Source organism: Cannabis sativa, chromosome X, assembly GCF_029168945.1.
Source record: "Cannabis sativa cultivar Pink pepper isolate KNU-18-1 chromosome X, ASM2916894v1, whole genome shotgun sequence".
NCBI classification, from domain to species: domain Eukaryota; kingdom Viridiplantae; phylum Streptophyta; class Magnoliopsida; order Rosales; family Cannabaceae; genus Cannabis; species Cannabis sativa.
In genome coordinates, this window is record NC_083610.1 from 20,919,574 (window position 1) to 20,943,970 (window position 24,397).

Genomic DNA, 24,397 nt, shown 5'->3' on the forward strand with positions numbered 1-24,397 from the left:
TTGTCCCCGAATTATGAATTATGTACTATTCTGCCACTCGTTAAAAATGGTCATTGAACTATTTGTAGTATTATAAATTAATCATTCTGTCAAGTTTTGTCACATGACAAACAAAATAATAACATAACTGCTTAATAAGTTGTCATGACAATAACGTAATACTGTCATGTGTGTAATTAATTTAAAAAAAAATAATAATAATTTTAAGTAATTTTCTTAGTTATTAATTAATTTTAACTTTAATAATTTTTTAAAAATACATAATTTTTATTTCTTAAATGTAAAATTATAGGCGGTGATGTGCCACGTGTGACCAAACTTGACAGAGAACTAATTCATAATACCGTGAATAGCTTAAGGACTATTTGTAACGAGCTAAAAAGTTCAGAGACACAATAATACATATGTAATAATTGGGAAGACAAAAATACTAAATAGCCTAAAACTCATCATTGTAAATATTCTCTACAGTTATACTCTCTTTAATTCTTTTAAGAATGTAGCACTAACATAATGTTAATGATGCAGTTTAAAAATCTATAAATATATGAATTATAGTAATAAATTATGTGAATATAAATATATATTCTTAAAGTTAATGTTGGTATGTTTAATATCAATAAAGTATTTTCTTTTGTTTGGGTCAGGGTTTGAATCTCGTCACAAAAAGATTATGCTTAGTCTTTTTACAGGCTAGCTTATTGTAGCGGTGTCATCCTTAATAGGATGAGAACCCTCGAGATAGAAGTGACAATTCAGGTCAAGACCCGTGGGTTTGACACGAACATATGACTCAAGATTTTACGAGTTCAGCACGACAGCAAAATTATTCGGCTCATGTTTGTGTTCGTGTTTTATAAATTTTTTGTGTCACGAATCGTGTTCGTGTCAACTATGTAAAATAAATTTAGGAACTCTACACGATATGATTACACTAAAAACAACTATTTAACTTACAATCTGCCAATACAACACGAGATTTTGCAGGTTCGACATGACACAAAATTTATTCTGGTCATATTCGTGTTCGTGTTTTACAAATTTTTCGTATCACGAATTGTGTTCGGGTCTAGTTTTTTAATAAATTTAAGTTACTGAAAGAGTGAGAAAAAGATATCCACCAAGTGATTTTTTAGTTTTAAAAAAGAAAAAAAAAAAAAAACTCAAAGTTATTATATAAACTCTCATAGTGTGACTATGTTTGTGACCCATAATCGTATGAATAAATTATTTAAAAATTAAGGGACAAATTTGCGAAGGACTTTTATGGTTTGGGATAATTTTTGCAATTAAACAAAATTAAGGGACAAAATATAAGAATGTGCTATTTATTCTTAATAGGACCTCGTTTATTACGTCGTCGTATTACGTAATAAGAAGAGAGAACACGTTAGCCGTCCGTGACTTTGTGGGACCCACTCCCATCCCACTTGGCTTGGCTTGGCTGCTGAGTCAGCTCATCATCCACTTGCAAACTTAAACAATATTTTATTTATATTTATTTATTTATTTATTTCCTAACAACTAAACTCACTTTAAACTTTAAAGAAAATAGTTAGCCTATAAATTCTCGAAGTTTCGAGTTTGTTATACTTAAACTCTTTTTTTCAGTATTAATACTTAAATGTTTTTTTTGTTAAATAATAATGTTCTTACTTTTATTCAGTTAAATTTTGATTCACTGAATACGTGTTAGTTCGTTATATTCAAATTATTGTTTTCTATTTTTTTTAGGAAATTCTTTAAAAATAGTTTACATAACATTAGTTTTTTAAAAAAATTCTACAATATATTTTTTTTTGGTAATTATGTACATTATAATTATTTAAGATATTTTATAAAATTTTAAAAAAATCAAAAAAATATAATATGCTGAAACAGATTCAAACAACACGCGTAAATATTTTATTTTATACAACTGCGAAATAAACAGTTTAAATATCGTCTTTTATGTTGTAAATTATTTCAAAATTTTTAAAATTTTATAAGATATCTTAAATAATTATAATGTAAAATTAGTAGAGAGTGCATCTTTTTTTAAGGAAATACATTGCAGAAACACTATATTTTTATATATATTATAGCCTTATAGGGTATAATACACCCTTAAAATGAATGTACTCATACATCCATATCTATTTTGGGCATCTAAAAAAATTTTTTACTCAAAAAAAATTCATAATCGTGTATGTTTCGAAATAATTTACAATATAGAAAGTAATGTTTAAACTATGGACGTTCATTGGATCACATTCAATGTTTTTAGGCCTATCTAGATCCGATCCAATCATATATTGGATGTTAGATTTTACCATCCGATCTGATCCAATCAATTTCAATCATCCAATCGATCCAACATCCATTGGATTGGATCATTTATTGGATGCTGTATTGAATCGGTTCCATCCATTGGATGTATTTCATATATATTTATTGGTTTAATTTGGGTTTATCCAATATTTTAGTTTTTAGACCTAGTATTTTTTGGATCGGATCGGATCCATCCAATATTTTAGGTTTAGTTTGTATTGGATTGGACTAAATCCATCCAATCCAAGAAAAAAAGAGTAAAATTTTAATGTTAATTTTCATATATACATATATCGATTTGACGTATAACAATATAAAATCTCTAATTACTCATCCAAACTAAATGTAAATATAAATTAGTTCGATTAGATGTTGGATGTATTGAATTTTTAGACGTCCCATCCACCCCGATCCGATCCAATTGGATATTTTAAAATAACATCCAATCTGATCCGATCATAATTGGATATTCAATGTTTGGCGGTCGGTTGTAATTGGATCGGTCGGTTCTCATTCGATTGGATCAATTTATGCACACCCTAGTTTAAACCGTTTATTTTACATACTCATAAAATAAAAGGTAAATACCATTTTGGACCTGTGTTTTACAAAGGTAAATGACAAAATAGACCATGTATTTTCCAAAATAGTACAAATAGGATCCTGAACTAATTTTCTGTCAAAACAAAATTTAATAATAATCCGATCTAAATGTATTTATGACAAAACTGTTTACACTTTCTGTATCTGTCCATGGTAAGAATTGTCTTAAAGTTGTTTATATTAAAAAAAAAAAAGTTGTCGAAAATTAAGCTCAAAAATATTATTTTTACAATTTTAGAAAATACAAGGTCTATTTTATCATTTAACAAACCTGAGAATTCAATCTATAACTTCTACAAAACACAGGATCCAAAATAGTATTTACCTTAAAATAAAAGAGTCACATGTCCAACTATTTGAACATTATTTTTTAGCGTATTAATTTTTTTTAAATTTCTCAAAATTTAATAAAATGTCTTAAATAACTATACTGTAAACGAACATAAAAGAATTAAACTAAAAAAATCTCTCGAATACTGAAACAAATAGTGGTGCATTATAAAATTTTATAATATTATATAAAAAAACATTGGTCAAATTCTTTAAAAATAGTTAACAACATTTGGTAATGTCACTTAGAACATTCTATAAAGAACTAAAAATTAGACCAAAACAATATTTGATGGACTCAAAACAGCTTAATGTATTTAAATAAAATGAAAATATTGTTTTCATTGTTTTTCAAACATTAGATTTTATTACTGAAAACAAGAGTATATTAAATTTAAGGAAAAAAATTTAACGGTTAGAAAAATTCAAAGAGTATAATTTGATACACATCAAAATTCAAAAGAAAAAAATCATAATTAAATCTTAACTTTATAATAGATCTTATTAAAGAGCATCAAGTGGCACCTTGTGAAATAATTAACTATATTCTATAATAATTATTAAATTAAAATATACGAAATTCAATATTTAAATACACCAATACCTTATAGCATTTCTCTTTATTAAAATGTAAATATAGCTATGCACACACACAAGTACTCAGGATCCTTGGATTCTACTGCAATTGTTACAAGAGATCATAACTTGGAATAGTACAAGTGAAAGGAAAAAGATTACAGTACTGCTTCCAAATAACTAACACAGAACATATGTACCTTTATATATTGCAAAGAAATGTATATAAAGCTTTGTTTGTTGTACACAACTAAGAAAAGAAGAAAAAAAAAATGAAGAATTAGTAACCAAAATTTCACTCTCTAAAAAACAAAATGCAAAGAATAGACTCAGAATGCAAAGAAGGAAAAAATCAGAACAATTAGTTAGCAGCCAAATCCCCAAAAAACAAAACAAAAAGTTGTTTCAAGAAACCCCAATTTCTTAAAATGGATTAAGGGTCTCGAGAAAAACACAAGTTTCTTTTTTTTTTTTAAGGCAAATTAAAGAAACAAATAGTTCATATAATTCCATAAGCTTTTACATTGAGCAACTAGAGAAATTGCAATTTTTTTCCCCTATGAACTTGAGAGAACAGCAATGAAATGAAGAAAAAAAAGTAACCTGGTTGAATCAATGGATGAAAACATGTTGGCAAATTGGCCATTACTGCGGGTGTTGCAGATGCTTAAATTCATCACAGTCAGCTCCAACCTCGGACAGAGCCAAGAGAAGTTTCGGCACAATCTTGGCCAACATCAACTTGAAACCAACTGAAGTTGAATTCGGGTCACTTCTGTCGCTCAGCGAGGCATCTTTAGTCAAAGAACCTATAAGATAACCTTTCATATATAAATCACACGCCTTAAGAATGTAGTGACCGCGCTTCCTGAAGTGCTCTTTTACAAGTTCTCCAAAGTCCTAAACATCCCATCAACATGAAAACAAATTACTAAGCCAAACAGAGAAATGAACTTGGTGTTAATATTGGTAAATTGAGTTGAGCATAATAGTGGAATTAGATATATCACCTTGGGAAGTTTCCGCATGAGATACATCATTGTCTTGCAGCTTAATAAGAATGTGTTTTCGTTATATGACAATGAGTTTTTCTCCCCTTCAGCCGTCCCAACCTGCTTATCATACCCAGCTTCGTTAAAATATGGCTTAGAGTTCAACACCAAACCCTGTAGCGAAACTAGAACTTGAAGTATGCTAGAAGACTTTGGATCCCAGACTTCGTTCCCTCTTCCAGTCCAAGTATTTAAAAGGCTCAGGCAAACCTTTCCTTCCTCGTATAAATTTGGATTTATCCGCCACCCACCAGAATGATAGTAAGCCGACTGCAATATAACAAACCATGTCAGACAACATAAAAATGAATTTACTTTACACACGAAAAGAAAACCCCAAATCAAGGGATGCCAAGTCAAAGTCCATGTCTTACTGGGGGAACATCAGGGTACTCTGGTGGAAGGTGAAAATCAAAGAAAAAGAGACCATCTTGGTAAGGTGTCCCGTATGCTCCCACTATAACTGCCCTTAAGAGATCCATTCTATCTTCATATGCTCGTACATAGATCCCGTCTATTAAAATAGTCAAATCATTATACCAAGACTTTGAAAACTGCACCATGACTATGGAAGTGTAACAAAATAATGTAATTACTCAAAAAGCTAAGAAAATGCTTACCGGGAAGGTTGTTTTGAAGGATGCTCCAATCTTGCTGAACCTTCTTAAACCACTTTCTTCCGTTGTTCTGAAATTGTCGACAAGCAAGTAATATGAGCATTAAAATAGAGACATCTTTCACAACATACCAGTGTCATAAATTTAAAATATATTTGAACTTTAAAGTTACGACTGGACTTATTACGAAAAAAAATACTTGGAAGGAACTTTTCAATAGATTAGAAAGAAAATCTCTTAAACAATCTTCTTGAAGTTTATAATTAACATTGCTCAGATTCTCAAAATTCTCTAATTTATATTCCACATTCACCCAATAGTGTAAAAGACAAAGAATATTACCTGCCCGCTTGAACCAAGAAAATAATGGTCTAAAGGATCTGTAGCTATATCAAATCGTTTGAAAGAGCAATTGTCAAACTCTTTACACTCTGAAGCATCAGGCTCTTCAGTTCTCAAAGTACATAAAATTTCTGCAGCCTCCCTCATTTCCGAGGTACCTATGCCAGCATGTTCCTCTCCTTTTCTATGATGAGTCTCGGATTCACAGCCATCAACCACAATAGATTTCTGAGAACTGGCATCATAACTACAATCTCTATCCTCAGGGGTCTCCAACACATCTTCCTGCTGAACTTCAATTTCAACTTCACCTTTGGACTCCAAACCAATTGGATCCGAACTTTTTTGTCCTCGTGAAAATAATCCATTGGCCAATCTGCTAACAAACCTAAATGCAGCCAAAGGAACGGAGAAGGCTGGATTTCTACCAGAATCACTCTCTCTGCTCATCTCATCTTCTCCAGAAATCAACCGTGAAATAGTATCCATCTCATCTTCCTGAAATACCAATGACTGCATCATTCATCTCATCAAAGATAGATTTGTAACAAAAGATTCACCAAGTACATATTTAATACTTTAATCTCTATTAATATTATAGCCTTAAAATGAAGTATTAGTTAGAGGCACAAGGCAAGACCTGCCATTTTGGGGGAAAGAACTCGCCTTTGATGGTCGGGTTATTTAAGATAAAAACCTATTTTACCCTCTTACTAAGAACAGCCCCGCCTAAGCCCCTTCCCCAAAACGGAAAGAGAACATCTATAGGATTAGTGAATGGCATCGCGCCTCAACCAGGAGTGTAAGTCGTTCTAGTAGTTTAAATTTTTTTTAATCAGAAACTAACCTCTTTAATATTCTCAAGAGCATCATCCATTCCATCATCATCATCATCATTAACTGTTTCCCAACTAGCAGCATCATCACTAACCTCACTTGCATCAGCAATAGAGTCGTCGTCATCTCGGCCAACTACATAAATTGCTTGAGGTCCAACCTACCAATAGATCAAACAAATAAACAATTAGATAATCAACACTAAAATATTACAGGATACAATGATACATTATGGAATTGCCTCCATAAAATTGCTGAAGAGTCACAAAAGTGAATCAAGAATAAAAGTAACTCATAACTTCACTATCTCAAACGCAATTGCTCAAAAGTGTCCGCACTTTATTTTACTTATTTTATTCAGAGCAACAAAAAAGAGTATCCAAATGATAACTGGCAGAAGCATTCCACGAGTTCGTACTGTTTCACTCACACTTACTGAGTATTATTATTAACATCATATTGTTCACCTCTTTCACTTATAATTTATCCCACTTAAAGTAGCTTTAGATTCTTTAATCCCTAAACTAATAACTCATCTATCAATAGAGATGTGAAACTATAACATTCTAGGTGACTATAATAAATAAATTTCTTGCAAAAAAGAGGGAGAGTAATGTAGCATTTATGCCATTATTTCCATAAATCCAAATCATAAGATTGATAATGAGAAATTAGAAAGAAAAAAAACAGTTCAAAAATAAAAAGGACAAAATTCACACTAAGAAGCTAGGAAATGAAAATACCGTGGAAACCATCCCATCTGCCCATGTAACTTTGATGTCACCATCCTTGAGACCAGTTATATTCCCAACCCAAGAGAGATCTGAGAAATCTGCACAAGCTGTGTCAGTAGATGTGTCATCAACATCATCATATCCTGAGCAACTTTCTAGATCTTGGACATCATTCCTCCCATTTTGTTGCTTTGGTTCCTCCCTATCAGATACCCTTTCTACAGAAACGGATACTGGAGACAGTCTAACAACAACATCCCCATAGCAATAGTCATAATCCTGATGCCCCTCAAGCTCATATACACTCACAATCTCATCTTTGTCAAACTCTCTAGGATCTTCTGGTCTACAAACAGATTTTAGCCACCTTACACAAGCTGTCTTCTCTTTAGCATTAACACTCTTGACAACTCCAACACGCCTAGCTTCACAGGCATCTTCAATGTCATCAGAGGCCTTCTCCACCACATACTGTTCAGCAACAAAATCATGATCGCCCGGACTATCAATTGGAATTAAGTTTGTTGAAGTCAATCCACGCTCTATTGTACCATCTTGCCATGCTACGTCAACTTTTGTCCTGGTATTGACTATCAAAACAGCTCTTTCAAAGCTTTCCTCCTTCTTTCGTGCCTTCTTATCTCTTTTGACCACAACTTTTCGGATCTTTTTACGATGAAGAGGCCAGGTTTCATGAATAGGCTCCTTTGAAACTGACAACGAACTAGCACAAGAGCTAGATTCATTTAATCCATTACTTGGATTATTTTCATTGCTTCCAACCAATGGAGCAACCACATCAAGATCCAAGGATTCATTATTACCATTTGATTCTTCTGGAGCACTACCTTCTGAATCACACCCACTACCCATTTGAGTTGATTCTAATTCACTGTTGACAGGATCATGAAGCCCTAATCTTGACAGGTCTTTGTCCAAAGGAACAAAGGATGATAGTGTTGATGAGGAGAAAAGACACCAGTCACCTAATTGCCAATTGGCATGTGCAAAGCAAGATAACAGTTTCAAGTTCTTAGGACTTTGCTCTTCAGCAGGGGAAGTTGAAGAATCTGGCCCATAGCCTGCAGATGCTATCCAGTACATAAAAACTGATCCAACTGTGACCTTTGTCACAGTGCCTTCTAACCGATTAGGTTTCCACAAGCCAGAGAGCCACCTAGAATTCTTGAAAACAGTGGATGAGCTTGCTTTCACGCGCTGACCAGGGTAGTAGGGAAAATGTCCATCATCAAGGATATTCTTAGAGAGTGGTTTGAGACGTTGTGGCTCAGCTCTCATAACCTTACACATGGAACCATCATCAAACAACACTGTAACATTATCTAAAATGTCATCAATTCTTCCCAGCCAGGGACCAAGAACAGCATAATCTCCAACAGTGAAATCCCTCACACGTTTAAGTTCTTTAGAGGACACATCTTTAACAATTGAACCATCATGAGCTAGCAAATCAACAAACATATTCACATCCACAACAACACCCACCTGTCCAGAAGGGTCTGAAGCAGCAGCAACATAATCCCCATGTAAAAATCCTCGATCAATAACTGTTAACCCATTAATACTTTGCATTGACTCAGTTTGATCTATCCAAAGTACTCGAACCTGGTCGGCAGGAAGTGGGCCACTCTCCAAATTACCTCTATTACTATTAGTATCTTTATCATCACTCTCGTTCAGATTTGAACTCTCATCACCAACTTCTCCCTCATTTTCACCATCGTCATCGTTGTCATCAACTTCATCTTCATCATCACCATCGTCATCATCATCAGTGATACTGCTATCAGAGTCCGAATCACCAGCAACTTCTGTCACAACCCCAATCATACCAGTTTCTCTTCTTACAACATCTTGTCTATAGATATATGGAACAGTGTTAGTATTATTGACAGCATCTCCTGTGGTTTTTGCATCCTTCCTTTCACTGACAATGTTTAGATTAGTTAAAGAATCATTCTGGTCCAAAGAATCATAATCTTGTGTACTTGTCCCAGGCTCATTCTCGTTATGAATACTGTTATTCTTCACAGTTCCCATCTCAAAATCCTGAAACTAAATAAAAACAAGGTAAGATATTTGCTTATCTTACAGTCACACATTGAAAACTATTAAAAATTAAAATCGTGTGTCAAGCAAACTTAGGAAAATCAATAACAATAACAAGTCTTCATCTCACAATCCTAAGCATTTGTCACTTCCCCACAAAACAAAACACCAATAATTACACGTGGTACTTTTGATGTTAGATTCATTCAGCTATCATCTTCACATGCCTAAATTTTTTCAACTTCTTATTTCAAAGCGTGTTATGAAATCATTGAAACGAGATCCAAAAATGACATCATAACAAAATATATATCACATATGTTCAAGTCCAGTAAGTAGCAAATATCTGTTGTTTATATAAAAATTAATAATCAAAATGAACAATGCATATCTTCTCTTTCTTTCATTCATGATCAATTGAGAATAAAACAATGTTAAGAGACAAAGGTTTCTCAGCAAAGACAAAACCATGTACTCAAGTACTAAGTATCCACAAACACGAAACATGAAAGCATATAGTGTTTATGTGTGTATGTATACAAAACACTTGCAATCAGATTCAACAACAAATTTGAACGCCATTGACATAAAATCCGTAAAAATCTAATAAAGCAATACCCAGTTCATTATTCACCGATTATAATCAATAAAGCCCATTAAATAAAATATCTCCAATCCAACTCAAAACACAGTAGCAAATCCCAATAAGGATGTCAATAATATCACAGATTCAAATATATTGAAGTTTGAAGCACATGTATTCAAAAATAAAAAGAGGGAAACCCATTAAAAACTGTGTATTTGAAATCAAACTGGAAGAGCGATAAAATTGCAAGATTGCTTGATTCTTTAGGTGAAATTTACCTATTTGGAACCAGAAATTTCGAGAGCGGAAGTGGTCGTGAGCTAGATGAAGAGCCAATACATATACATATAAATATATATAAATATATATATTATTGATGAATTTGTAATTGTTGAAGAAAAAAAATGAAGAAGAGAAATGATAAAGCGTTTGCAGGCGAGGCTATGAGAGGTATATTTTGTTCAGCTGGAGAAGAATATAAAAAGAGGGATGAAATTGGAACAAGCAAGCGATGTTGAGGGTATATCCGTAATTTACTTATCTAAGGCTGATGAGTTGGTGCATTCACCACCGTTGGATGTGTTGACTTGACTTATGAGAGTAAAGACCTTCATGAATGGGCTTCTCTACAACTTTTATTTTTTAAAGAAAAAAAACTTTTAAAAAATTCTATTGTACAATATACTTTTATATGTTTGGGCACATAAGGGAATTTTGTTAATGTGATTCTTATACATGATGTAAAATTTTAAAAAATTTAATATGTCGAAAATAAATAAGTTTTAAACAATATATTACACGCGTGACTCTTTTATTTTATATACGTGTAAAATAAATTATTTAAACATTGCTTTCTATATTGTAAATTATTTTAAATTTTTAAAATTTTACCGAATATCTTAAATAACTATATAGCATATACAACTATAAAAAAAATTGACTAAAAAACTTATACACTTTTTTTAGTGGGTGCACGGTAGAATCGTCCAAAAAATTTATTATTTATTATTCATAACATTTTTTTTTTTCATATAATGAATAATAAAGAAAGAAAGAAAATGGGTTGTGCTTTCTTAGGTGTTTGGAGAAAGACAAGGTATCCTTTTTGTAAGAAGTATACAAAATAAAACATTTTGAATAAACTTTTGCCTTGAAATATAATCAACATTTGAATTCATCAAATTTATTTTTACTTTTGTTTTTATTTTTATATATAGATGACCACATTCTATTTACATATTCTATTGAAATAGGGTTTAATAACAACAACAACAAAACTCATTATAAATTTGGAGTTATTTAACAACCCACTCACCGAGTAGTAATTACTCATGCTTTTATACTAAAAAACATCAATAGAAAAAAGGCATATGTTGATTTTGTTGTGACTTTTTTTTTTTTTTTGAAACGGATTTTGTTGTGATTTAAAAGACTAAAAAAACCTACTTCAAGTTTATTTGTATTGAAATATTTATCAATAAAAAAAAGTGTTTATAATAAGGGTGTGTTTGAAATAATTGAATAATTATTAAGTAGTGTAATTATTAAGGTAATAATCATACAAGAGAATAATAATATTTTATTTAAAATATAATATTTATTTAGATGTTATATAGTAATTGCATATGAATTTTTATTTCCCCCTCAATTACCTCTAATAATATAAATACTGTATAATTATTTAGTTGAACAAACATGTCAAATCTCGTTATTACTTTGAATTATACTCAATTTCAATTACGAGGTAAATTTTCAAACGCATTTTAAATTTTGTTAACGTAGAAAGTAATAAAGTTTTAAATATTGACTTTAAAACAATTCCATTTTTAACATTTTATTTATAATATAAACTTTGATATTTATTCTTTTCTTTTTCACATAATGTTGGGCAATTTTAAATCGTTTGAACATTAAAATTATGTTCATTTTTTTTTGGTTAATAATTGATGTTTACTTTTCTTATTTTAAATGTAAGATAGCCATGGGTCAACAACTTTTTTTTAATACAAGTAAGGTGTTTCTAATTTAATAAATTCAAATCACTAGCAATATAAATAAATAATAACTTTTCCATATGGAATTATATTTTTCACTTAAAATATAGAATAGATTTATGTATTTAATTATTTTCATTTTAAATTCAAATTATGATTGATATTTGGATGGTCTAGATGATCTAATCTAAACACCATGTTTGCACCATAAGATTTTCGCATATATATGTAATAATATAATAAAATAAATATAAATTTTATGTATGTGTTTTAAAATTTATTGGTTATTTTCTCCCTTTAGTTAAATTATAATTTAAATATTATGTTTTTTAAATATATATATAATGATAGATTTAGTTTAGTTGTAATCAAACATTTTTATGATTTAATTACACTGAACCAATCTAATCCAATCTAATTACAAAAAATTAGTAAAAAAGTGAAAAAGAAGAAAAACTTTCTTTTTGCTCTGAGTATTTGAAATTTAAAATGGGTAAAAACTTTCTTCCAAATGATATTGTTTTCAGCTTTCCAATCAACCTAGTAAGTCATAACAATACTACAAACCATATTAGCTACAAAAGATTTAAAAATGATTTCCAGCCACCTTCTAAAAGAACCACCAGGATCAAAAACAAAAATAGCTCCAAACTTTCGCCAACAAGAGTCAGTAAATGGGCAAGAGATAAGAGCATGGCTAATGAGAAACACATATACGAGACAGATAGCTGTGGGCATCATTCAATCCAATCCAATTGAACCGAACCGATCCAATCCAATCCAATTACAAAAAGTTGGATATCCAATTACAATTGGATTGGATTGGATGTTAAAAGTTGGATTATAATTGGATTGGATTGGTTATTGGATGCCAATCTCAAAATCCAATTAAAAACCGATCCAATCCAATTACATTTATATATATTAAAAAAATATTTATATAATAAAAAATATTGAAAAATATAATAAATATTTATTATATTTTTATTAGATTTTTTTGTAGGTTGAATTTGTAACACTTGATTGTTTAGTGTATTTATTTTCATGATGTTTTGTTATATTTTATTACTTAGAAATGTTATTATTTTAATTATTTAAAGCTTTTAGCTACAATACACTTGTAAGAATAGTATATTTATGAAGTATTAAACTTAAATAAAAAGTGATACTTAGTTTTTTACGTATTTTTCTTTATATTTTTAAGCTAATATTGAAATTTAGGTGTGTAATTGGATATCCAATTAAAAAACCGATCTAATCCAATGAGTAATTGGATTGGATTGGATTTTGAGGTCTAATTGAATTGGATCGGATGATGATTTTCTAAATCCAATTACTAATTAGATTGGATCGGATGAGGAAAAAAAGGTTGGATTGGATCGGATGCCCACCCTTAATCGACATGCTTTATAATAAGTTGTAGACATGTTCGGAGACAACCAGTGACAACTCTCCAAAGAAAATTCTTGATCTTTAAGATAATTTTCAAATGCCAAAGTTGATGCCATAATATTCAATTTATAATCATTTAAGGGTGATTTCTAGTTTCATAGCAAAAAATAAAGGATCATTTCTTTTTTTTTTAATAAACAAATATATTACAAAGAGTTTTTGGCAACTAAACTCTTTAAGTTTAAATTTTGGCAGTAAAATCTTCTAAACTATTAAACTGTTAGCAAATTTAAGGTGTCGGTTAACTGTTACCATGGACTGTTTATGTGTATACTATTGTACACATGACACGTTTATATTGGTACACCTAATATTATTATTTCAAAATTATTTGAAAATTTATTTTAAAATTAAATAAAATTATAAAAATAAAAATTCAAAAATATTATATTTTTATAATTGTTAAATAAAAATTTACGTGTATTAATATAAACGTATCACGTGTATAAAAGTGTACACACAAGCAATTCAAGTTGACATTGGTAAAAAATAGATAACATCTTAAATTTATTAATAGTTTTGTAGTTTAGAGGATTTTACCATCAAATTTGAGCTTGGAGAGTTAAGTACAAGTGGAATTATAATTGAGAGAGTTTAGCCGCAAAAAAACTCTATCACAAATGTCATTCATTTTAATATTTAATTTTTATTCTTAAATCAATAAAAATTATCACAAATATCACTCATTTTAATATTTGAATTTTCTTTATTATTTTTTGTTTGTTTTAACTTTTAGATTTTTTAAGTAATTTTTAAATTATTTTATATCTAATAGAAATTATTTTTTATGTGTCATTTTAATCACATTTAAAGAGTTTGTAAAAAAAAAAGTAAAGAGTATTGCCATAAAATATTTTAATACTTGATTACAAATTTTGTCGCCACTGTACCTAAAATAAAAAGAATAATTTATGGTATAATTATTTAAGTCTAATTCTCGGTTACAAATAAATAATAAGTTTAATTTTGACGGTAATAGTATCGAAGTTGTATTTCTGAAACTTCTGTAGGTATATTCAATTGAATTTTTAAATAAAAAATAAAAATTTAATAATATGGAGCAATCAAGAACTATAACGTGACCATTAACTTCACACTTAACGGTGAAGTTCAAGAAATATAATTTAATTATTACTATCGTCTAAATTTAAATTTAAATATTTATACGTAAACAGGAGTTAAACTTAATTATTTGTGCCTCAAATTATTCTAAAATAAAATAAATAATTTTAATTTATTCTAAAATAAAAAAATTAATTTTAAAAATTAATAAATATTAGTTATAAAAAATTATAATCCATCAAGGATGCAAATGTAATAAATATGCCGTTTTGTAACATTTTTATTTTTTAAATTTTTTAATCACAAACATAAAAGTAAGATTTTGTTTTTAAAAAAGCAAAAATGTGTTTAATAACTACTTTTATTTTTTCAATTTTAAAAACAAAAAATAAAAATATGTTCTCTAAATTTCATTTTTATTTACATTTGTTGATTTTATTTAAGTCGGGTCTAGGATTGGATTCGGGTTTGAGGCCGAGATCAAGGTCGGGTTCGACGTTGGGTCAAGTCCGGGTTCTAAAGTCTAGGTTGGGAAAAAATTTTGACAGCGACTTTTTTTCATTATTTTCAAAATTTTAAAATTTTATTTAAAAAATTAAAAAAAAAAAAATTATTGAACATACATTTAGAAAATATTTTATTTTTTTTTTTTAATTTAAAAAATAATAATAAAAAAAAGTATAATGTAGCTATTGAAATTAGGTGTAAAATCGAAAACAGACTATTTTATAATTACTTCTTTTCATTCCGATCTCTTTGAATTGAATCAAAATCAAATTGCAAAGAACCGAAGCCGGAGAAGATGATCGTCTGCGTCGCCGTCGTAGGCCACCAGGTGCAGCTCTCTTCTGATTGGCCTTTGTTTTCACTAATTTCTATTCTCCTAAGTATGATTTTAACTCATCAAGTTGAAAATTTGAATTCGTGTAGAACAATCCACTCTACATACAGAGCTTCACCGATGCCGATGACGCTCTGAAGCTTCATCATATCGTCCATTGTTCCCTCGATGTCGTTGATGAGCGAGGTGGGTACTCTTTTTCTATCTTTCTTTATTTTTAGACATGTGATGTTGTTCGTGTGCGTTTTTAGGATCTGGGTTTTGAATATTTCTTTGTATATGAAATCGGGTTTTGAGATTGTTCTAAATTTAGATTTTTTTGTGTTCGAACTTGGAATGCTCTCATGGTTTTGATCCTTCCAATGGTTTTGGTCACTGCTTAGCATATGAATTTAGTTTAGGGTTATAGAAACGTTCTTGCTTTGTCATTGAATTTGGATTTTTGCCTCAGGTTAATAGGAGTGTAAAGTATTGGAATAGAAATTCGGAATCTGTGTTTCCCGATTTTGTTTAAAATTTCAGATTTTATTGGGTTGGGAATGCTCTCATCATTTTGATCTTTGGCTAACTTATGTAGTTTTAAGTGTTGTGAGTGGACTTGTTTACATTTTTAGGGTTTTTTTTGCTAAAAAGATTTTTTTTGGCTTGATTGATGTATGATATAATTATGTGTATGGGTGTAGTGAACAATCCCAAAAAGTCTGGATCAGCATTGAACGAGACATTTTTAGGTCTGCTTTATCCTACTGAGAATTACAAAGTGTAAGTACTTTATGTATTTTTTTCAATTATGCTATTGGAAACCCTTTTTTTTAGGTCTGCTTTATCCTAACTTTTATTCTATCTGATTCCAGGTATGGCTACTTAACTAACACAAAGGTCAAGTTCATCTTGGTGACGACAGATTTAGATGTTAGAGATCCAGATGTTAGAAATGTGAGCTCTACTCTCAATTGTAATTCATTATTTTGAAGATTACACTCTTGACTTTAATTGCATACTCTTCATAGACAACACCGATTGGGACAGTGCAGTTCATTAAGAGAATAATTCCAACTAGTCACGGCTCATTGAGTTAGTTTACATATAGGATTACTTAAAATATCGATGGCAACTTCTGTTAGCTTTAGTTTACAATTTGTCATTAGGTGATTCTAAATATAAGATCTTTGATTTGAACATGACTTATATAAACGCCTCTGCCATGTGTAATCTTAGGCTTTTGTCCCTCTCTGCTATGCCGATTGTGGCTAAATCGTCAGACACATATTTATTGAATCCTTGAGCCTTGCTAAAGATTAGGTATAGGTGCTGATATAAAAGCCTGTAGTTACATTTATATTTTCTTTGGAACTGAATGGAAGCTTCGCTTAGCAGAGTCATGGTTTAAAAAGCTCCTCAATGTGTTCAAACAGTTTCGGTGCAATTACTGTCTTATGTTACCGCAGTTTGTATATCAGAGCATAAATTTATCACTCTGGAATATGACCTCTAACTTGTTCCAAACTTTTGTTTTTGTTCAAACAGTTTTTTAGGAGATTTCATGCTGCTTATGTAGATGCAGTTTCAAACCCATTTCATGTGCCGGGCAAAAAGATAACCTCCAAAACTTTCGCAGAAAGGGTTAGTAACATTGTTAAGTCATTTGGGTTGAATGCTGCTGTGTGAAGGGAGGTGGATTGGAATTGAATTTTGAAAGGGTCTTTGCCTTATCAAGTTGGTGGATTATTTTGATATTTGGTCTCTTCTCTTGAGAAATTGAGCATGTTTTTAGTTCTTGCTCAGTGTTTGTATAACTTATTATTGAAGTTGTACCAGAGTTAAATAGTGATTTATTTTGTTTGAAAAAGTAAAAAAGAAGAAAAACAGTGAATGTTAACTGTTATGTTCCCATTTCTGATTATAAATACTTTAATTACTGTATACTTGTGTAATCTTTGGCTTTATATGATTATCAAGTGTGTTGAATTAAATTTCAAATGTTACAAATAGGCACATAACCATTATACTAATTTGTCTATTAATAGAATGATTGGATTTTGTTCATGTGATGACAAATTATGTTCTGAGTAATGATATCAAAATCTTATTATTGATCTTGGAAAGCTCAGTGCCCTTATACTAGAGCTATTTGGTTCTCATGGGGATTGGGGAAACTGTTTTTGGGTTTGCTGAATCACTCTGGAAATGCTTATATTATAGTTGTATGTCCATGATGTCTTTAAGACAATTCAAACCAGATTTGCAGATGGTGATCAACTGTGGAATTGACAAGATAATTTGTAGTGATGCTTCATGGAAGAATGATGATAGGGTGACTAGCATAGCATAGCATAGCAGCAATTATGATTAGTGCTCTTTCCTCCTCTTGGGAGGGACTGAGGGAGAGTTGTTCAACTACAAAATGCCTTACTAGCATCATCCAAGTGTGTTTTAGCACAAGAAGTATCCCCCAGATTGGCACCTACATAGCATTTTTTTATACCCAATTATTTTCTACCATGCACCCCCATAAAAAGGGTGCACCGATGCACCCTATCTGTTTTACCATTCATGAGAATTTTTTCTTTTTAGCGTATTAATTTTTTCTAAATTCTGTAAGATGTCTTAAATAATTACAATGTACACGATTATGAAAAAGAAAATTAGACTTAAAAATTCTCTTGAATGTCAAAACAGAATGGGTATTAAGGCGTACATTGTAGAATATTTTTATATTAATCATTTGAACAATGTTTTTGCTGATAAAAAAACTTGAAAAGATTTAAACTATGAAAAAAATTAAAGAAAGAAAAAGAGTAGAGTAAGAACGATTTTGTTTTTCTTTTCTTCAATAAATTTAAGGGTAAACAGTATTTTGGATCTTGTGTTTTATAAAAGTTATCCATTAAATTTTTTGTTTTGTTAAACGACAATTTGAATCATGTATTTTTTAAAATTGTAGTATATTCTTTGGGCACAATTTTCATAAAAATAAAATTTACTAATAACTTGACCTGGAGGTGCTATGGTTATATTGATTTTATATATATTGCATTTGTAACTGAAATTCGATTCAAATTAGTTATGTTGAAAAAAAAAATCACGAATTAAACTTACGATATTATTTTGTACCACATTGGAAGTCATAAAGTTTGAATTTGTCATTTAACAAAATAAAAAAGTCAAATTAATAAATTTTATAAAGGACAAAATATTATTTATCATAAAATTAATCACATCAAAAACAACATTTACTTAATGTAAATGCAATATAATATATAATTTATTTTATATAAAAAAAAATACATCATCTTTTAATTATAATTATTAATTACATGATATTCTAAAATTTATATTTATTCAAACAAATTATAATTTATAAAATTTAACAAATATGTTTATCAACCATTTTACACAAACTCTTGAATTTCTCATCTCTTGTTTTTAATCTCTCAAGTTCACATTATTATGAATGTTCATATTCATGTTCCTATGTCAATATTAAATTATATAATTGCTTCGATGTTCATTTCAACCATTTATGTTGAAATAGTGAAATGAGACCATGTATATTCATATTGTAAAATAAAAGAAAAAATTTAATAGACAGTGGAATATTATATTGACATTAATTTTGTAAGAGTGTTCTATACATCAGAAAACAATATATAATATTTTTGTAAAATAATAAAATATACAAATTTTGCTTTATTTCCTAATATTTTTAAAAGTGTTATTTATGTGTTTCTTAAGTAAAATAAAAATTAGAAAACAGTCTAACTATGTGGTAGGTGAATAGTTTATAGTTGAAGAAAATATCAATCCAAGTATATAAATGGCTTGATATTTAAAGAGAAAACTAAACATTGACACGATCACCCCATACCAAATGTTTTTTTTAAGAAAAAATTGAATAAAATACCCCATACCAAATAATTAAAAAAAATAACACCCTAGCTTATAACATTTTTTAACAAAAAAAAAAAAAAAGCATACCCTACACTAACAAATTATTTTCTTTCTTTTATAATGGTCAATTATGCTTTATTCCTTTTTTGTTTAAATATAAGGTGATCAGTGCACCATAGAAACACCCAAAAGAAATTGAGGGGATGCACCTCTTAATATTTTTTTATATAGTTGTTATTTTTTTTTATATATATATAACAATATATATTATTGTTATTTAAAATATTCTATAAAATTTGTAGAAATTTAAAATAATTTATAATATAGAAAACATGATTCAAATAATTCATTTTACACATATAAAATAAAAGAAACACACATACAACGTAATATTTAAATGTCGATAACATGAAGGTGTGCATCGTTACACCTCTTTTAGAGATGCACCATACAATTTAGTGCATAATTCCTTCTCTAAAAAACAAGGCATATCATTTATTATCTGTCTTTCTAAGAAATATATAAAAATAAAAATAAAGACCTATATATTTATATATATTAATAGAAGAAAAAAGGTAAAAAATAACATAAGTATTCAAAATTTTGAGTTTGTAAGCAGCATAAAGTGAATAATTTTTTTTTAATGGCATAAACACACTAAATTTCTTATATTTTCTTAAGTATAAATTTCATTTTGAATTTATTAAAAGAAAATCGAAAGTAACTGATACTACATGTTTTTATTTAAACAGAATATTTTAGAATTTAAACCTTACACGTGTCTTGTTTAAGATATTAATGGAGTATGTACTTAATAAACTAAATTAAAATGATAATTTTACTAATATTAAGTACTTATGCCACTAAAAACATCATTAAAAATATATAGTCACTATTTACCAAAAAAAAAAAAAAATTTACACCCTACAAAATAATAAGTATATCTTAATATTTAAAAAAGTTAAGCTTAAAATCATTTTTAACATATTTATTAATTTTTTTCTCAATTAATTTTAATACTTATTTTAAATAATTATGTATAATTTTTTTTTTATTTTTTTAATAAAATTCTATAAAATTTTTTATTTTAATTTTTTTGTTATAATATTTAAAATATAATTTATTTTTATTTGATAGGTATATTTTTTAGAGCTTTTAACGGCTAAATCCTTCTAATTATTGTTTTACTTGCATTTAACACTCTAAACTCAAATTTTGATAGTAAGATCCTTCAAACTACTGAACTGAGAGTAAATTTAAGGTGTCATTCGGTTAACTGCCACCATGAACTACTTATGTGTACACACTTGTACACATACCATATTCATATTTGTACATCTATTAATATTTAAATACTATTCAAAATTAAATAAAATTATAAAAATAAAAAATAAAATATTTAAAAAATAAAAAAAAGTATTATAAAATTTAGAATAATTTTTATATTTTTTAAATAAACGTGCCACATGCACAATAATGTATACATAAACATTATATATTAATAGTTAATTATGGAAAATAAATGGCATTTTAAATTTGTAAATTATTCAATAATTTTGAAGGTTTGTAGTCTAAAATTTCAACTTAAAATATTTAAATACAAGTAAAACGACAGTTAGGAGGGTTTACCCGAAAAAACTCTATTGCTTAAGAATATGAATTGGTATAGTTTTGGGGTGATATTGAGAATATGAAAAATGATGGGTGAAGACATTTCAAATCTGCAAAAGTTAAGCTCTGAAGAAAAGAATTAGTCGAAGACGAAGCAACATCGACATCTTCGCTTCCCCATTCCAATCCAAAACTCTCTTCTGCCCTTCAAGGTATCTTTCTTTCTTTCTCAATTTATATAATTATATATATACATATATATATATTTATGTATATGTATATATTTCTCTGCGTATTCGTTTTACTTTAGCATTTCTCATACCACTACTGAAACTCATCCCAGATCTTCCCAAGTCGCCAAATAGGGGTCTCATCTGCTGTGTGTGAGATCTCCTCGCCCGTAGTAGAATACAATGAACCCATTTTTTGTTTTATTGATTAGTTTGACCTTTTGTTTACGAAAATTTTGTGCTGCATTTGATGAACAATGGAAATGGATTATGATGATGGTGTTTCATGCAGTTTTAAGCTAACTGTGGTGGGTTTCAATGGCCGGGAAAGCTGCTCCTAGACCAACTATGCTATCTGTTTACCTTTATATTCCTAATATCATTGGTGGGTATTGATTCTTTTTCTCTTAGGTTGCTATATTTAACAAGTACCCCATTTGGAATTCTAATCTATCTTTAGTTGCAAAGATGGAAATAAAACTTATGATTTTCAAATTGTTTTTTATTTTCCTTATCAAATATTTTTGAACTTAATTATGACCATATACATATATCTGTAATTTGAAGTTTCATTTGATGAAGATAGTATTTAGGAACACATCCAAGTTCTACTGATATTGTACACTGTAACATTTAGATAAATCTTTAGGAAGATGTTTGTAAAAGACCCTTGATTGAATCCACCATAATGTTTAACTGAATGTCTGTTGCTGTGAATGTTACTACGATCTTCATTGACCATAACTCCTATGAATTAATTTATTGGGTGCAGGTTACATAAGGATTCTAATGAACTGTTTTGCTTTTGCACAATGCTTCTCCAACAAAAAGCTGTTCTCTGTTCTCTACTTTTTTAGGTAACAAATAATCTTCAGAAGTTTTAGCATTAAGTATTTTATTAAGCACTTGCACTTAGAAAGTGTTGAATGAGAATGCGTTTTTTTCAGCTTTGTATGTGATGGCATAGATGGTTGGTGTGCTCGTAAATTCAACCAAGGTAATAATTTAAGTTGTATTTGTCACAATGTAGTTTGGTAATAATGTAATGTTACCAAAATGCTGATCATACTATGTATATATTATACTACCAACAAACAATATTTAGTTTTCGACGATCTAGAACATAACAAATATATATTATCAATAGTGCTTATCTTTGTATCTTTTTAAGAAATAATTGGTCTTCTTTCTATTCACTGTTTCAGTTTCTACATTTGGAGCTGTTTTAGACATGATAACAGACAGGTGATCTTATCAATCTTTCAACTTCTACAATGTAAAGTACTATTTATCAATCAATTAGTGTTGTGGATTATTGTCCTTTTACGTTTTTGATTTTATATAGCGTTGTATCTCAGGATTAGCACTGCTTGTCTATTGGTTATACTTTCCCAAGTGTACCGGTAATATTACCTCTCTATGCTCCTCATGTACATTTAAAGTTTCCATAACTTATATAAGCTTTTTAAGCTTTTGTTTGCCTTTTAATGCAGGCCTGGCCTAGTTTTCCTCTCATTGCTTGCCTTAGATATTTCTAGCCACTGGTTGCAGATGTACAGGTATTTTCTCTTGTTCATTTGTTTATTATTTCGTCATTAAACAAGGCTGAAACGTTATCCTAAACTAAGATTTTTTTTCTTTTTGTTGGACCTTAATGCTTTGATTGCAGTACTTTCTTGTCGGGCAAAGTTAGTCATAAAGATGTAAAAGACAGCACTAGTTGGCTTTTCAGGTTATATTATGGAAACCGAATGTTTATGGCTTACTGTTGTGTGGCATGTGAGGTAATTTCCTTTCTCTATTTGCTCACCGCATATTTTTTTAAGTAACTGCAGCGATTTTTCGTAATCTGACTAAATTACCTTTCACAGGTTCTTTATATACTGTTGTTTCTACTTGCAAAGAACCAGACTGAGAATTTAATGGATGTAAGTACTTGAATCATCATTGTTAAAGTTTCGCACCAATGTTATGCTGATTTCCGCTACCTCTTTCAGGTTTTATTAAGTTCGGTTAAACAGAATCCACTGCTTTGTATTCTAGTTATCTTAAGTTTATTTGGCTGGGCAGTCAAGCAAGCTGTTAATGTTATACAGGTAATGCCTAATGACTGATACAAATAGTTACCCTTCTTGAATGGGAAGGAATAATATTTGAATATTTACATGAACTTAATTGTTCTTAATTGCTGTGTTTTGAAATTCAGTTGAAGACAGCAGCAGATGTATGCGTGCTTTTCGACGTCGAGAAAAAGCAGAAGCCTTAAACACTTTAAAATTTCTTATACAATCCAAGTGACATCCCATGTTCATACTCAGTTGTTTACATGTTCAGCTGTTCCCACTCAAATATCCATCTTAACATAGCCAGGTGGTTTTTGATATTACCAATTGATTGATTGTAACAGAGGAAGGGGAAGAGGAAAAAAAAGGGATTATAAATACTTTTATGACATGTTCTGTCTCTATTGGATTTTCTTCTAAATTCCCCCCTTTTTGGGGAGTGTATATTGTGAATTCAATTAGCCTTGTTTGCCTAATTGGGATTTGTACATTGGTTATATTTGTGACATTTTACACCAGAATTTTGCAGTAATTATATTTTTTAGTTATAGTAGTTTTCTTAATCATTTACAAGCTGGATGTTTTGATTGCTGCCTTAGAATTTTTCTCAGAAGTGTATAAAATATAAATACCCATTTACATTCCCATCTTTCACAAATCTTCAGAAAAGTACAGTGTTCCATTGATATTGTAAACAACATTTGGCACTAATAAAATTTTAGTATTACGTTGGTTAAACTTTTTTAGCTATCGTTTCACTTGCACTTAGTCATTTAAATTTAAATTTTGATGGTAAAACAAGTTAGTGAACTATTAGTAAATTTAAATTTATTATGGACTATATGTACATTTTTGTAGTCTTGTACACGTTTATATTAAGACACCTAATATTATTATTTCAAAATTTAATTTAAAATTATATAAAGCAATATATATTTTAAAAAAATATTATAAATATTTTAAAATTTTTAAATAATAATATTAAATATATTATATAAATATAACATATCTACAAGAGTTTACACATAACAAATAAATGACATTTCAAATTTGCTAACAATTAGTAATTTAAAAAAAATTTAAAGGTTAAGTAGAATGATAATACCACTCTTTCAATAATCGTTTTCACCATGCAAAGATGATTGTTAAAACTGCAATAAATAGGCTCCCATAACCTACAACTTTCAAAGCAAGAA

At 29.2% G+C, this 24,397-nt stretch overlaps 3 protein-coding genes across 7 annotated transcripts; 2 read left to right on the forward strand and 1 right to left on the reverse strand.

Annotated features, from left to right (window-relative positions):
* Window positions 1–4,000: 4,000 nt before the first annotated feature.
* On the reverse strand, window positions 4,001–10,543 carry LOC115702909 (probable ubiquitin-conjugating enzyme E2 23). 3 transcript variants are annotated; one of them, XM_030630373.2, is made up of 9 exons: window positions 10,336–10,512; window positions 7,411–9,477; window positions 6,678–6,827; window positions 5,831–6,328; window positions 5,492–5,558; window positions 5,246–5,385; window positions 4,830–5,141; window positions 4,423–4,719; window positions 4,001–4,069 (listed from the first exon to the last, which is right to left on the reverse strand). In XM_030630373.2, exons 2-8 carry the CDS (start codon window positions 9,460–9,462, stop codon window positions 4,465–4,467), a joined length of 3,474 nt encoding a protein of 1,157 aa, XP_030486233.2. In that variant the 5' UTR covers window positions 9,463–9,477; window positions 10,336–10,512; the 3' UTR covers window positions 4,001–4,069; window positions 4,423–4,464. The 3 variants fall into 3 exon arrangements, with proteins under 3 accessions (XP_030486233.2, XP_030486231.2, XP_030486232.2); XM_030630371.2 differs by lacking the exon at window positions 4,001–4,069 and having other exon boundaries at window positions 4,155–4,719; window positions 10,336–10,543; XM_030630372.2 differs by lacking the exon at window positions 4,001–4,069 and having other exon boundaries at window positions 4,155–4,719; window positions 7,411–9,471.
* A 4,641-nt stretch (window positions 10,544–15,184) lies between these two features.
* LOC115705037 (uncharacterized) lies at window positions 15,185–17,379 on the forward strand. The gene is made up of 5 exons (XM_030632311.2): window positions 15,185–15,400; window positions 15,496–15,592; window positions 16,090–16,168; window positions 16,261–16,342; window positions 16,934–17,379. Exons 1-5 carry the CDS (start codon window positions 15,368–15,370, stop codon window positions 17,072–17,074), a joined length of 432 nt encoding a protein of 143 aa, XP_030488171.1. The 5' UTR covers window positions 15,185–15,367; the 3' UTR covers window positions 17,075–17,379.
* A 3,550-nt stretch (window positions 17,380–20,929) lies between these two features.
* LOC115708996 (probable CDP-diacylglycerol--inositol 3-phosphatidyltransferase 2) lies at window positions 20,930–23,754 on the forward strand. Of its 3 annotated transcripts, none has more exons than XM_030637364.2 (11): window positions 20,930–21,120; window positions 21,431–21,523; window positions 21,911–21,995; window positions 22,086–22,135; window positions 22,344–22,383; window positions 22,497–22,541; window positions 22,632–22,697; window positions 22,808–22,922; window positions 23,010–23,066; window positions 23,136–23,234; window positions 23,345–23,754. In XM_030637364.2, the coding sequence occupies exons 2-11, from the start codon at window positions 21,457–21,459 to the stop codon at window positions 23,402–23,404; spliced, it is 684 nt and encodes a 227-aa protein (XP_030493224.1). In that variant the 5' UTR covers window positions 20,930–21,120; window positions 21,431–21,456; the 3' UTR covers window positions 23,405–23,754. The 3 variants fall into 3 exon arrangements, with proteins under 3 accessions (XP_030493224.1, XP_060962685.1, XP_030493950.1); XM_030638090.2 differs by lacking the exon at window positions 20,930–21,120 and adding an exon at window positions 21,206–21,291; XM_061106702.1 differs by lacking the exon at window positions 21,431–21,523 and having other exon boundaries at window positions 20,973–21,120.
* The last annotated feature ends 643 nt before the right edge of the window (window positions 23,755–24,397 follow it).

What these genes read in the sequence shown, in the direction of transcription:
- LOC115702909 (XM_030630373.2), bottom strand. Translation starts at nt 9,462, where the DNA reads ATGGGAACTGTGAAGAATAACAGTATTCATAACGAGAATGAGCCTGGG. An exon ending in CAGATGGGATGGTTTCCACG is followed by an intron (nt 6,828 to 7,410) that starts GTATTTTCATTT and finishes ATCTATTGGTAG; the next exon opens with GTTGGACCTCAAGCAATTTA. An exon ending in TCATGCGGAAACTTCCCAAG is followed by an intron (nt 4,720 to 4,829) that starts GTGATATATCTA and finishes TGGGATGTTTAG; the next exon opens with GACTTTGGAGAACTTGTAAA.
- LOC115705037 (XM_030632311.2), top strand. Translation starts at nt 15,368, where the DNA reads ATGATCGTCTGCGTCGCCGTCGTAGGCCACCAG. An exon ending in CGATGTCGTTGATGAGCGAG is followed by an intron (nt 15,593 to 16,089) that starts GTGGGTACTCTT and finishes GTATGGGTGTAG; the next exon opens with TGAACAATCCCAAAAAGTCT. An exon ending in CCTACTGAGAATTACAAAGT is followed by an intron (nt 16,169 to 16,260) that starts GTAAGTACTTTA and finishes ATCTGATTCCAG; the next exon opens with GTATGGCTACTTAACTAACA.
- LOC115708996 (XM_030637364.2), top strand. Translation starts at nt 21,457, where the DNA reads ATGGCCGGGAAAGCTGCTCCTAGACCAACTATGCTATCTGTTTACCTT. An exon ending in TCTGTTCTCTACTTTTTTAG is followed by an intron (nt 21,996 to 22,085) that starts GTAACAAATAAT and finishes CGTTTTTTTCAG; the next exon opens with CTTTGTATGTGATGGCATAG. An exon ending in ATACTTTCCCAAGTGTACCG is followed by an intron (nt 22,542 to 22,631) that starts GTAATATTACCT and finishes CTTTTAATGCAG; the next exon opens with GCCTGGCCTAGTTTTCCTCT.